General features: G+C 40.6%; 1 protein-coding gene and 1 long non-coding RNA gene across 2 annotated transcripts in view; one reads left to right on the top strand and one right to left on the bottom strand.

The window, feature by feature from the left end:
* Positions 1-1,353: 1,353 nt before the first annotated feature.
* The window catches only part of serinc4 (serine incorporator 4), a 41,720-nt gene continuing 27,926 nt past the window's right edge, over positions 1,354-15,147 (bottom strand). The window contains exons 6-11 of the mRNA XM_034197480.1: positions 10,080-10,291; positions 9,143-9,238; positions 4,454-4,580; positions 4,170-4,282; positions 2,730-2,883; positions 1,354-1,903 (exon numbers count right to left, since the gene is read on the bottom strand). Coding sequence (XP_034053371.1) covers positions 1,696-1,903; positions 2,730-2,883; positions 4,170-4,282; positions 4,454-4,580; positions 9,143-9,238; positions 10,080-10,291 — 910 coding nt within the window. The 3' untranslated portion in view covers positions 1,354-1,695. The remainder of the gene's footprint in view (positions 1,904-2,729; positions 2,884-4,169; positions 4,283-4,453; positions 4,581-9,142; positions 9,239-10,079; positions 10,292-15,147) is intronic.
* LOC117533627 lies at positions 1,658-5,474 on the top strand. Its single transcript, XR_004567084.1, has 3 exons — positions 1,658-1,852; positions 4,185-4,266; positions 4,443-5,474. It is a non-coding gene; the product is annotated as an uncharacterized LOC117533627 (long non-coding RNA).

Here is a 15,147-nt window from a genome sequence, read left to right as displayed (position 1 = left end):
TATGTTGTGAAGTTCTGTTCTGTTGTGATGTTTTGTTTGCATTGCATTGCCCACCCATTTGGTCCACCCCCACTTTCCAGGTAAACCTTCTCATATAGTTGGACACCACTGGCGTATATCTACCTTGCTATTTACCTAATATATTTTCTATAGTTGTAACCAATGTCCCCATGCAATGCAAACATTTGCAACCAGTCAGGACTATATCATGGATCAGAGGTCATATTTGAGCCAACACAGTCAATGCAATCAATCCTCAACTTTGAGAAAGATATGTTCATGATCAAAACCATCATCTAAGTTTAGAGGACTAACAGGGCTTTCTTTTTTAGGGAAGATTATTATAAAAAAGAAAGATAAACAAACAGTGGGATACTGGCCTCTAGAAATATTATTGCTATGGAAGCCGCCTTCCTAAAGACTAATACAGTCAATATTTGAATGTAATACTAACATATTTTAACCAACCTACTATAATTCCCACATTTTACATATTACTTCTGATCCCTTTGGCAATTCATACTGTAATTGTGTTTCCAAACCACAGTCAGGTCCTCACTAGTGGTTTACTGCATGTAGCCTGTGACATCATTAAAGGCCCTGTCACACTGTCCCGAAATTGACACCCGATGGACACACGATAAAGGAAATGTTCAAATTCGGCTGTGATCGTAGCAACATCGGGCCATTCGTGAGGGCATCTAAGCCATCGTATGACCACCGGTGGAGTTTCTCAGGCTCCGGCAGCAACTTCGTGAGCGGCAACTTCGTAAGGCACTCGTGAGGGCATCTTGTCAAATCGTGTCATCTTCGTGTTATCATCGGTGCATTCACCCTCACTCTGATCGTGGCGAATGCCCGATGGCACCGATGATAACAAGATGCCCTCACGATGGCCTTACGAAGGGCAAAATGGACACACAAAGTCATGACGAAAATGAACCTTCGCAAGGTCCTTCGGCAATTTTTTGGCATGCCAAAGATTTTGGCACCGCTCACGAAGTTGCTGCCGGAGCCTGAGAAACTCCACCAGCGGTCATACGATGGCTTAAGATGCCCTCACGAATGGCCCGATGTTGCTACGATCAGAGCCGAATTTGAACATTTCCTTTATCGTGTGTCCATCGGGTTGTTTTATTGCACAACAAAATCATGTAAACATATTATATAAATAACCCAATTTGTGTTCTGTGAAACTAAAAAGGATATAATATATTATTTTGAAGGAGAGTTGACAGGAAGTTGTTGTTGCTATGGAAACAACATTAAGGAGAACACTTAATATATTCTACATATAAAGACGGATAAAGTAAAGAACAAAGTCTGAAAATATCCGTACAGTATCATAGTACTTTAACATAATTGTTTGTGTTACTTTCGTTGCAGTTGTATGTCTTAAATGTAATGTAAATGTTGCCTTTGTGTGTGGTTCGGGGCCATCTTCGTGCGAAATTCACAATTCAATATTCGTGTGTCCATCGGGTGTACATTTCGGGACAGTGTGACAGGGGCTTAAGTCTTTATCCAGTTCGTCTTATATCAACAGAGCACTCTGTCCATTCACAGCCCTGTGAGTCTTTGACCCCTGACGCCTGTGAACTTCAGTTCTGATAATCCCCTCCTGCAGGCCACCGAGGGGAGATGATCGCTCGTCCACATCGTGCCATGTCCGCCTCACTCCTCTTCCAGAGCGTGTCACACACTGACGTGCACGTGACGGGACAATCCTGAGCGCCGTTTAATGCGTGAGCGTCGAGGTCTTGATTCGGACTGGCAGCTGCACAGAGGGCCCAGCAGCAGCCAGAGGTAGAGGATCACACAGGCCCAGCACGACGACATCTTCACCAAGAAGGTAGACCAGCTGCCGTGGGTAAAGGTGGTCTCCAAAACTGCTGACTCATAGCTGCAGGAGGACAACACAATTTGAGGCAGGAAACCATAAGTTGCTTAGGGACTGGTGAAAACACATTAATAACCAGTGCAGGGTAACTGAATATGTTTTAAAGCTATACAGAGATGGTATGAATAATCCCCAGCATTTTATTAAGGTATTAGAAAACACGTGCCAAGTCAAAACCACATCTCACACATCTAAGCTTTCTTAACAGCTGACATGGAGAACCCAGAGAAAAGTGGAAGTTAAAACACTACAGGAGGAAGCTCTCGTGTAAGAAGAAGCTTGAAAGTCAGGCTAAGCTGACAATATTTAAAATCATGCAGTGCCAGTTAAAAAACAAAAAGAGGGTTCTGGAAAATGAGCTGACAGCTCACAGAAATCTGACAAAGATAATGTGAAGATGAGAAAGGAGGAAAAGAAGGAAAGGAAAGAGGCATCCCCTATCCTTCACTCTTCCAAGATTCCACAGTCTCACAAATGAAATAGAAACACGTTCTTTTTATTTTCTGTGAGGTTGTGCTCAAGACATAATTGGAGTGTCATAACATGGCCATTTTTTTAGCCGTTACCAAAACACATCAGGACCCCAGCATCCCTTCTACCCACAATGTGTTTCGTAACTGCAGCGTGTATTATCGCGTACACATTTCTCCTAATGTAACTTATGTACAATACTTGAGTAAATGTAATTTATTACATCCACCATACCGGATACACACTCTTACAAAAAATATTCCCGTCCTTCAACTATAATAAAAAATATACTACTCTTCACATTAATTGATCCTTCACTCCCACTCTAATTTTCATACATCCCATAGCATAAACTAACCTGAACCAGTTAGTGAGGGTCATCATGACGTAGAGCGAGGCCAGGAAGAAGACGAAGTGGAAGAAGAAGTAGCTGTAGGCCACTCTCTGCGTCTCGTTGTGGACAACCTTCTGACAGCCTTTGCTGTCGTCATCCATCACAAACTCTTCCTCAGCTGAAAAGGAACATGTGCAACTGTCACAGCCAACTTCAAACATCACTGAATTTATAGTAGATCAATTCAAATGGTGAACTTGTACACACTGCAGGAATCAGAGCTAATTATGGATCCCCAATCACTCCATGCCGAATTCAATTTAATTTGCAGAGCAGCTAAAGACTTATGAGGACAATGTTTTGATGTACTGCCCATCCAGTATAGGTTGAAATAGATTTTGAATATACAGCACATACTTGTTGAGGGTGCTACTTTCATCAACTTTTATAGCCCTCTAATGGCCACTAAACACAGGTTTAAAGAAATATCCTTAAATAGTCAATATGCAAACAACTGGCATGGTTGCAGCAACTAACTGAACACAGAAATTAATTACAGTTTGCCCCACCACCTTCACATTAACCCCGCCCTCCTTTATAAATAACCTTAGCGCTTGCATTTTCAATATATTGATGCTGAATATCACGATGATTTTATTCTCCGTTGTCAAGATTTTTGGTAGTGGGATTATCAGAACTGAAGTTCACAGGCGTCAGGGGTCAAAGACTCACAGGGCTGTGAATGGACAGAGTGCTCTGTTGATATAAGACGAACTGGATAAAGACTTAATGATGTCACAGGCTACATGCAGTAAACCACTAGTGAGGACCTGACTGTGGTTTGGAAACACAATTACAGTATGAATTGCCAAAGGGATCAGAAGTAATATGTAAAATGTGGGAATTATAGTAGGTAGGTTAAGATATGTTAGTATTACATTCAAATATTGACTGTATTAGTCTTTAGCTCAGACTAATGAATCGCAGCTTTCTTCCAACGTTGTATCCACTTCTCTTTATAGATCCATGCGCATACCTGGTCGCAGCAATTAGCAATTTGCGCTTGATGTTATTTGTATTGCCCTGCCTTGTAAAATACAAACAAATACATCTACCTTCAATAATGTTTTTCACCCAGATATGACGTTTTCTGTGCCTGAATACTGCAAACATACATTTTACACAACCTCCAACCTTAATACCGTCTAGTCCATGACACCATCTTTTTTATTTCTGTGGTTGACATTTCTCCCGCTCTTGTTTGTATGTAAAACGTACATACATGAAACGAAAGCACAACAATTATCAAAACATAGCTTGAATTGCCTGGATGTTGGACCCTGGACCACCTTCTTGTCTGACTTTCATCTTAATATTACTGAATGAGTACAATATAGATGCAAAAGTACCCCACCAAGCACCTTTAAGAAAACATATTTATAATATCACGTCATCAGAACAAACCTTCCTCCTCCTCAGGGCAGCAGAAGAAGCAGGTGGCTTTCTGGAACTCATAGCGATAAACTTTGATCATCCAAAACGGGCCGAACACCTCTGCCAGGTAGGAAGCTTCATTACTGCGGAGAAATTACATTTGAACACACACATATTTCCTCCTTTAAGAAGATGTAAAGTGTAGTAGTGTTAGTTATTTCTGTAATTTATTTTTGGAAACATTATGTTTTATGGTATGGTAATGAGACACACAGTCATTATTTAAACATATGATGTTCATAGAGACGACCCACCATGCAAAGAGGACACAGCAGTACATGATGGCTGCTCCAATGATGGCCACAGCGTTGCCGTCATTCTGGATGTCATGTTGTCCCACGCTGGGGTAACAGGCGGTCATGTTCATGCCCTGATACACCACTGACAGAGAGCAAAACAGAGTGTTAACTTTCACTGTGTATACAGGTGAGTATGATGATATACACCACTGGCGTACATTTCAGAAATGTCCCAATTTGGGATCAATAAAGTACATTGTATATTATTTAGGTTTTACTGCTGACTCCAGACAAAACTCTTTACAGATAAATGTACAACACTAGTCTCGTATTGTATCTATGTTTTCTTGGTTAAAGGAAACAAAAAATATGGAAATAGTTTTAGGTGATTTACATCAGCTGTTTATAAATCAATTGTTTTGCCTCTTTTTGTAATTGTGTGTGTCTCTTTAGAGTCATTTTGTCTTGCTAGTGATCATTGTGTGTCCGTTTCATACTGTGCTTCTTTGTATTCAATTTGTGTCTTTTCTTGATCATTTTGTGTGTCTTTGTGGTTGTTTTGCCCATGCTTAGCTTGGTTGTTGTAAGCTTATCGTGGTATCTTTGCAGCTTTTTGCTAGATCTTGTAGTTGTTTTTTAGAGTCTTTTAAAATAGACATTCATTTTGTAAGAAAGTAAAAAAAAGATTAAATGAGAGGCTGATTAGGCCTTTATAAAAACATATTTAAAACATATTTGGAAATGGACAAATGTAGTTGTCTTCCAAGTGTCACTTCAAATGTTTTCTTTCTTTCTCTGTCCTTCCTTTCAAATCCTGGGAAATTCCTGTCTTTCTTGTAAAATAGGGGGTCTCAGCTGCACTTCTCCTTCAGGGACTCTCTCTCTAAGACTCCCCCTCTGGATAACCGCTAGGGTGAACACAGAGTCCTTACAGATATGTACTGTATGCTCACACATGTGCATGCATGTGCAAAGACTGACGGTCAGTTTCAGTCGGCTGTGGATTCCTGAGAGAAGTTTTTCATTTGTGTGCTGAGTGTGGGGGGTGCAACCTGAACTCAGTGAAAACACTGGCTAATAACAGGACTCAGACTGTTACCTCATCATGACAAACACACACACACACACACACACACACACACACACACACACACACACACACACACACACACACACACACACACACACACTCACACACACACTCACACACACACACACACACACACACACACACACACACAGGTCAAGAGTCCTGTGTGTGTGTGTGTGTGTGTGTGTGTTTGTCTTGGTGAGGGCATAGAGCAGAATAAGCCTTCCGGGGACAGACAAGGCAAACAAGGGCCTAGGAAGACAGTAACGAGAAAGGATGTCTTTGTCAAACACGCACGCACGCACACACACACACAAACACAGACATATGTCCCGCATTGAGATGATTGTATGGCAGATTTATGAATTAAAGTAGCTGAGGAAGGAAACTCAGCAAGACTTAAGTGGGAAATTAAATATCATACGACGGCAGTGTATGAGTGTCTTTTGGTGGGGTGGTGAAAAGGTGTTTTTGTAACAGATTCAGAGTGCATATTTTCTCAACAAGTTGCTACAATGTCCTGCAATGCCCCAGGACTCACACATACACACACCTACTATACACACTCATACTGTACACTCTCACAGTAGGCCTCCTACAGTATGTTCGATACAAAGAAAGACAGAAAAAGTAGTCAGAAGTCACGTTAATATGTTAATTGTTATTTCTTCCAACCTAATATTCAAGGGAAATGCAATTTTCGTTTCTTCAAAGATTGACTTCTATATCATTGTGGCATATAATCATCATTAAATGTTTTCCACATCCTCATACTGTTATTGTTATCTCTCCTTTAGCTAAACAACGTTTTATGAACAATATGAATGATCAATATGGAGAAACAACTGACAGAGACATGTCAATCATGACTTTCTTTTCCCCAAAATATCTGTTTCCATCGCACTTATGTTAGCTTAGACTCACAGCATTTCAAGTGGACTCCGTTGGCAACAGTTTTACAGCGAGAGAGAAAAAAGGACAGAAGATAAATATCTTAACCCTAAGCCGTTTGTTGCTGTTTTATGTCAAATGTCTTTCTGTGGAGAACAATGATTGGCAGTTAGTGAAGTTCTCAAACACTCCTGAGACAGAATCCACATCTTCCAATGGATTGATCAAGAGAACTGGATACAGCATTAGGGGGACCCCCGTTCATTCCTATAAAAGTTGCTCAGTGGCGCATGAAGCCAAAATGGCCTGACTCTTGAGAGCAAAATTACCCATATGTGGCGAAAGTACCCATACGTCGGGCACACTTGAGTTTTCCATAAGTCCCACAGAAGCTAGAACCATCGAAAGCTTAGTATTATTTTGCTGGAAAATCACTTAGTTATTGTCTTTGCTGTTTAGGGACTGATTCATTTACTGATTTGTCTTATAACTGACTGATAATAACTACAAATCCTAATAAAACGTAGGACTCAAAAGGCCAGGATTTTAATATTTAATTTGCTAAATTTGCAATTGTTTTGATACAGCTAGTATGTTATCTCTATTTTTGCTTGCATTATCTAAGCTCTGTGTGCATGGTTATGCAGGAAGAAGAGAATTATCATTGGATAGAAAGTATTGCCTTTTGCTATCTAGAGAAGGACCTGATTTGCTCTGGACTTGGTCTCCACTTGGTCTTTAACTGTATTTGGTCTCAGACTCTTGTCTTGACTACCCAATGTCTATAATACATTGTGGTCTGTTTGCTATAGGTTTGTCTTCTTGCCTTTTCTCTGCTTCATGATTTTGAATGTTGCATAATGCAAGATATAGAAAGAAGCATGTCCCCTTAAACACCAACAACTGACCTCCTGTGTGTTCCTCAGCTGTATAAACCAGACCAATAAATCACTCTTCATTACCAGATATTGACAACGAGTTGCACTTTATCTGACTAACATGACGAGCTGTGTGAGGACCTAATGACGCTGCCAGGCGTATTCCTGTGTTATTATGTTGTCAATGGATGCATGAGGAATGTGAAACAAATATCCACCTGTCTGCCCTCACCACAGGCCACCGGCCCAGCAGGCAGCATGTCAGAGCACATCTTATCCCAGATTATCTGTGTATGTACGTGTGTGAGTGTACGTCTTTATTTGCATGCGTGCCATTAAGATTTAAACCCAGGATAAGACAGGGGCCTCTGACAAGAGCTGCTCTAATGTCTCAGTCATGTGGAGGACCTTTGTCTTATCTGGAGCCAGCAGGTGAGTCATTATGAGAAGCAAAGGCAAATTATAGAGGCATTTCAAATAGCTGTGTGTGTGTGTGTGTGTGTGTGTGTGTGTGTGTGTGTGTGTGTGTGTGTGTGTGTGTGTGTGTGTGTGTGTGTGTGTGTGTGTGTGTGTGTGTGTGTGTGTGTGTGTGTGTGTGTGTGTGTGTGTGTGTGTGTGTGTGTGCAGGATGATGGGATACAGACACACATTTTGAAACATTTCACAATAAGAGGCTTTTATGGTGAAAATAAAGTCTCAAATAAGTTGATTGTATTAAAGTCTATGAACAAATTACTTTCACTAGTTTTATTATCTCAGTAAACACTTTCCTGCCGAGTTTATTGTCTCAATCACTTGTTTCAAATTGTCTTAAAAATGATCAATACAGTGCAATGTTTAGTTTGTTAAATGATGTAGTTGATAAAGCTGCATGCTTCAGGGCGGGGTTATCTAGTGATTGACAGATGGAACGTCTGTGTTGTCATGTGTTTTTGTCCTACACATGTAAGCTGTAGCTCCACCCTCTTGTGTCTCATCTGATTCCCGAAACCAAGATGGTGACGGCTAAATGTGCCTAACTCCAGGCTTCAAAACCCTGGTAAACAAACTCAAAAAAAATCTCCATCTACTCCCTAAAAAACCCTTATTACTTAAATAATTTTTTCCTCATTGATATAATACATTTATTATCAGCATTATCCTGCAGAATAATCAGTAATTCGTCTTCTGTTGTTCTGTGTTTGTTTTTGCTTTTGTTGAATCTGCACGTTCAATTAAAAAAAGTATATTGTTTTCCTTGTAAAGAAAATGTATGTTAATTAGTTTCTGTTCAAAATGTATATGAACATAACAATATATTCCAAATGTTATTTCTGTATACATGTTGTAATATTTCAAAGTTTTCGCAACACTATACGTCATTATGGTCATTCCAATAGAGTTTTTTGGATTTAATTTAATTTAAAGGTTTAATCATAGTATTTTCGGTTGTCAAAACCAAAATAATAAGCTCAAAGAAGCTACAATGCTTTGTAGAACGGCAGCATTCCCTCTTTCTTTGGTAGTTGTTTTAGCTTCCCTTTCCCAAATTCATTTCACCTGAATGTCACTATTGGCCTGAGTTGATTGGAGGTTATTCAGATCACCTGTTTCATTGGTGGAGCAGAGAATAGTATTTCATAATAGTTAGACATTTTGTAATTATCATTATTATTATTATTATTATTATTAAGGAGGCATGTTTTTCTCATTGTGAGGTCACTGTCAGTGTAGGCCTTTACTATTTCATTATCTTTTAATTGATAAGGTGCGGTCTGTGTGTCAGTGTTAATGCTGGACACATGTTCAGTGGAGCTGCACAGATCTGCTGCTGTGCTCCTGCTCTCTGTCTGTTGGTTAGCATACCTTTTTCTGGCGGGCGGCTGGACAGCGCAGAGAAAGTGAGATACATGACGTAACAGCTGATGATGGAGGCCTGGAGGAGCCCCGACCGAGGCTGCTCTGCAGGGACAGAGAGAGGAAGTCAGGGTCAGAGTATCCAGCACATACAATAATACTTTGCTTTTACAGCCCAAAACACACAACGATGCAAAGATTGTGACCTTATCAAAACTGGGAAAACAACAGTGGAAAAAAGTGCATTGCCATCCATTGATTTACTGTTAACAAGAGTGAAGAAGAGACATTGAGTCATTAACAATAACATGCTAATTAGATTCTGCTTTTTCTTTTTATACATACTAATAATAACACAAATTCTCATGAAATAAAAAACAAAACATCAAGCCTGAATTGGACTGAAATGAGTACTGAAAGCGCTCCAAATATGGAGACATGTGCACAGTCGGATTTTGGGATATTTGGATAATAATTGTCTAATAATATAATATCTATATATATATTAATACCAATGCATTGTCACATAAACAGCATTTTAATACAACAGTTGCTACTAGTTTAATCTTTGAAAATGTGTAATCCCCAAATGATCATGTATTGGTAAAATCATCTGCATAGTTACATGCAACAATAGTTACAATATTACAATAACAATATTTCCCTCTGAAATTCAATATATAATGGAAATAATCTAGTAAAGTAAAGCATCATATACTTATAAATGTTTATTGTTACTCTCATCTCAGTAAGCAGCTGTATGTAAGTCCCAGACATGTGCAGACAGAGCATGGCTTTACTGAACAGTGAATATTAGCTCACATCTAATTATTATTATTATCTGCAGCAGCACTGGTTTCAACAGGGGGATGTTTGCTGGAGATGAACTAAGTGTTATTTCACCGCTGCACATCGATGACAGACGAGTTGTGTTTCATCAACTCACTCTGCTTCACGCACGGTGTGACGGCAATGAAGGACATGAGGCCGCAGAGCCCCAGGTTGATCCACAGCAGGGCCTTGTTGAACTGGCAGGCCACGGGGTGTGTGTAGTACTTGTACATGAAAGTGAAGGCCATGGTGGCGATAGTGTAGAAGAAGAGGGTGGCACACATCACCGCGATATACCAACGCTTGTTCTCTGCTGCTCCGGTCAACCTGAGGTGGGGGGACAGAGAGAGGGTTGCAGCTTCAGGTGTGTTTTTAGTACTGCTTCATACCGCAAACACCTGTTCACACATTTAAGATGAATATTGCTAAAAATGTAGGTCAGAAGTGTTGTTTTCATCATGAGCATTTCATTGCATCCTAAAGGAACCCTCAATCTTTATGCATTATATGGTGATATAGATAAATGGACTGCATCTATATAGCGCTTTTCCATTCTTCACAACCCTTCAACATACTCTTATATACACAGAATTAGAACTCAATGTCTTATACACATTTATAGAGGAGCTGCAGGGTGTCACTTGCTCAGGGAAACTAACATGCACTCACTCTCATACGCCATTGGCCATGCCATTGGGAGAAATGTGGGTTTGTGTCTGGTCCAAGGACACTTTCACATGTACAGGGAAAGGGCTCGGGGTCGGGCTACTGAGCTTCCGATTGGTGGAAGACCATTTTACTTCAAATTCTATATATATAGGGACACCTTGTATTGTAGTTAATATCAGTACAGTATCACTTTTCATCACTTAGATTGATTGAACTGTTCTGCCCTTACAGCGCGTATCCCTATGCGTAGCTAGACAGTTAGCTAACATTTAAAAGTCCTCCAATAAAGATGCAAGGTTTTCTTTCTTGACTTTACTGTTCTTCTTTTACTTTGTAAAACTGTAACAATACAGAAATAAAACACATATAAGTATGCAGGCTTTACATAACATATAAGTAGCACTGTACAAACGACACACATACTACTATTAGGAATTAGCTATCATTAGCATCACTATTAGCTAGCACACGTCAGAATCGTCACTTCCTGTACTGACAGTGGAGGTGTCCTGGAGTGGAGGTCTGCAGGCAGACCCCTCTCGATTTCAACGTCTTCCAGACTTTTGAATCTAATACATTTAAATCTAACAACAAAAAACATGCGACCTATTTTGGCTGCTTCTGCAATGTGGGTTTAAAGTGCAGCTTTTCGTGTTTAATTTTTTCTGTGACTAAAGTGCACAAAACAGCACTGAAATTGAGAAGTTACAGGAGATTTTGAGACACATATTGCATTTTTGGAGCTACATGTGGCAGATGCATAGTGAAGCACATGTGGTTAGGAGAAATCTGTTTACTGATGGAAAAAGAAGAGACCGCATGTATAGACAAATCGGAGCAGGTTATCTTCTGACCTGCAAACCCAGGATGGACAGACGCTCTGTGCCGCTGTAAAGGGAACAAGAGGATTGTTGGCTTTTTGTGTTTTCTCTGGAAAATGTCCTGAATGATTCAATCCTCTTAGTTGTTGTAGCACAGTTCAGAAAGGGCTGAGAGAGACATGGCTCAACAGCTGGACACGGTAAATAACATCTGGGACACAAGTGACTGTCTGAGGACGGGTTTATATGAACGAATGGGGGGACACACTCCTTTCTAATGGGTTACAGACCAAAATAATATTTGATTCCAATAGCAAAACCCTTCTGCCAAATCTTATTTTACAAACATTTATAATAAATATATTTTTTAAAGATAAATAAGGGTTGAATAAAAATCCCTGGGTACCAAAGAGTGAAACTGCACCCAAGCAAACAAAAATTAAAACTATAAAAGGGTATTAAACAGGGAAAAAAATCCAGATGTTGCTGAAGTCAGTCCAAATGATTTACAAAATTCCAATGGACACAGGTGTGATCAGTCATCACCAGTGAGGAAAAGAGACTTGTCTTCTCCAGATGTGAAACAGGCTGTATGTGCTGCATAAGAATCAGCGAGGGGCCTTAACTATGTTATCACTGTCCTTTGACAACCATGTGGCTCCAAAATGTAAAGTTTCCACAAACAAAAAAGATAGCTTCATCCAAGACAATGTGTATTTTTTCAGATAATTCGTTATTGTTTCAATTTAGTTCTTTATTCACTTCAAATAAGATAACAGGAAACAAGAGAAGAGAGTGATGGGGTATGATTTGCGACAAAGATCCCGTCCGTACCCGAGCATCCACCTGATGGTATGAAAAGTAAAGCCTATGTGGAAGTGCCAGACCCCGTTTACACGAGGACGAAACGGGTTGGATCCGCATAGTTTCTCTTGCGTATAGCCCTTTATTTTACACGAAGCCGTAACAAAACGATAGAAACGGACCCCGCAAACGATAACGGGTCCCAAGGTGGACAGATTTGCAAACGAAACGCTCTGGGGGGTCAAACGGATCCGTCTGTACGCCTCTATACGATCATTTTCTGATAACGATGAAATAGCCCCGCCTTCCTCTCCCCACGTCTCCTGCCCAGAGATCAGCTGCTGGGCTGTCAGAAGAGGGGGAGGAAAAGAGAGGCTCTGTTTATTATTCTTATATTATTATATAGAGTCGTTATAAAGCTCAATAAATAACAAAGAAGACCTCTGACCGGCACTGTTCTAATTTTGTACGGAAGATTTAAACTTTAACGGACATGTTGACCGGCGAAAAAAATGTTAACGGAAACTCTGCCGCACGGTTCCCTCGTCCCTTGGAAGAGGCGGAGAGGTGGGTGATTTTCATCTTTACAGCAGGAGCACACGCCGTCCACCGCGGAGAATAAACAGAAGGGCAACCATGGCAACCATGCTCCGGGGTCTTCTTTGCTGCTTTTGGTGTATTTTGTGACGGCAGCAGCGCCACTTACAGGCCTGGCATATGTACTACAGCGTTTCCAGCGTTTCCAGCGGTGTCGAACGGAAGACTTTTTTGAAAACTATAGGTTACTTACGTAACCCCAGTTCTCAGAGTAACATGAAGTGAGATGTCTCACTATGGGATGCGCCTCAACGCGTATGCAAACAGAAGCATCAATCTCATTACGCCAATCCTGATTGGCTGGTGATCTTGACGTCAACGTCAGGGAATCAACCCACCCTTTAAGTAGCTTGAGCTACGACCATAGACTGTATATAAATGGACGTAGTGTCCGTGACGTCACCCATAGGATTCTGCAGAGTTGCCGTGAAGCCCTTAGTAGGCGGAGTCGGCCACTAACGGCTCGACTGTGACGTCAGAGTCTAATCCCGCCTGCTCCAAATAAGGGCAAAGAGGCGGAGCCGAGGCAGGACCTGCTGCCTCCGAACTGGAAGTAAACAGAGCTAGCTCAGGCTAAGAAGCTAACATGAAATACATGCATACCAAGTTACTGCTAACAGTGTAGTTCCCCTATATAAACGTTACATTCATAATCAAATGAGACAATCTGCAAGAGAATTAGATATGTTTTGTTATCTTAATGCTTGTCATTCACACGTTAAGAAAATAAGTACCGATACAGAGCAGAACAATTGTGACGATGTTCAGCTTAATAAGCCTTGTTCAACATAATTTATTTAGCTAATACTACAGCAGGCGAACCAAGTCTGCGTTTCGCTGCATTCCTTAATCTCCAGTTATAACGACGGACTCCACCGCCCGGACCTAACGGAGCGGCAGTGGGCTAGCTCCGGGACGCCGGCTGGAGCTAGCCCCCTGCGGCTACGTTAGCTCCGGCGGCCACCACTGGGATAATTGGGTCCCCTATTAACATTTGCTCCCGTTTAGCATTATGGGCGTCATAGCCATAGACTATAAAAGTCTTACCCAAGGCTGAATCATAAACTAAAATGTATATGTATGCAGGGCCGCCCCTGGCCAACTTGGGGCCCCAAGCGACATTGTGAGATGAGCCCCCCCCCCAACCGACAGGTAGGGGGGGCTACTTGCAAATAGGCTACTTTGCAAATATAATTCCTGTTTATTATTATTATTATTATCAACAGTTACTTTTGTATACAGTGAGGTAAATGGTAAATGTGCATGTATGTCGTTCAGTATGTGTTTACAGGTGAATACGTCTGCATTTCCTGCCAAATACTAGCCTCAAAAAGATTAAAATATAATTAATGCAAATAAACTACTTCTACTAATAATAATCATAATCATAATCAATTCAATAATGTAAATACTATATTATTTTTATTATAATATAGTTGTAATATAGTCAAGACAAAACATGCTTATGACATGCTCAAAAACGGATATTTCTTAAATTTGTATTCAAATTCCCTCTGTCAGCAATGTATCAACAACTACACACACATTTCTATCAGTATTTCTCTGTGTTGTGGTTGACATGATGATGGCTGTTAGGAGTTAAGGAGAGAGGCTGAGCATCACCATGATGATGACTGTTAGGAGTTAAGGGGAGAGGCTGAGCATCACCATGAAATGTGCAAATTGACATAAAAATGAATAAAAGGGGAAAAAATGCTCCATGTTTTTTAGCCTGTAAACTTTAACTGTTATGTAAGCCAACTAGACAGACAGTTTATCACTCTTCCTCCTGTACATTAGCAGATCAAAGGCATCACATACTTGAATGAATGTTAAATAAAGAATGCTGGAAATAACTGCATCGCCATTAGCCTATATGCTCTGCAGAGACTGCCTTCTTCATGTCCTGAATTGCAGCTGATGTTTTAATATGACAATGGGCAATTTGACTTATACAACATTCGCAAGTTGTACATTTTTGACTCATACAATAACCCACCTTCGAGTGATGCTCTAGTTTCTTCATGTTTTGTTTTTTTCCCCTCTTGCTTGAGCCGGACTGAAACTGTCTTTTCACCAACATCTCTTCACCTGCACTAGTGGCCGTATCAAAGTCGTGATTGGTCAGATGTCGATTCATTGCAACGGTGTCGGGCAAGCCCGCCTTAACCTGCCATCAGGCCCTGGGGCTGATAGTTTTTGTAGGCCCCCTATTTAAACAACAAATCAAAGTCATTTATAGCCTCGGCAGGCTCTGTGATCGCACTTCTCCACTCTGCTCTATACGCGCGC

This window comes from Gymnodraco acuticeps, unplaced genomic scaffold, assembly GCF_902827175.1.
Source record: "Gymnodraco acuticeps unplaced genomic scaffold, fGymAcu1.1, whole genome shotgun sequence".
NCBI classification, from domain to species: Eukaryota; Metazoa; Chordata; class Actinopteri; order Perciformes; family Bathydraconidae; genus Gymnodraco; species Gymnodraco acuticeps.
Note: the sequence above shows the minus strand (reverse complement) of the source record. Positions and strands in the feature narration are given on the sequence as shown.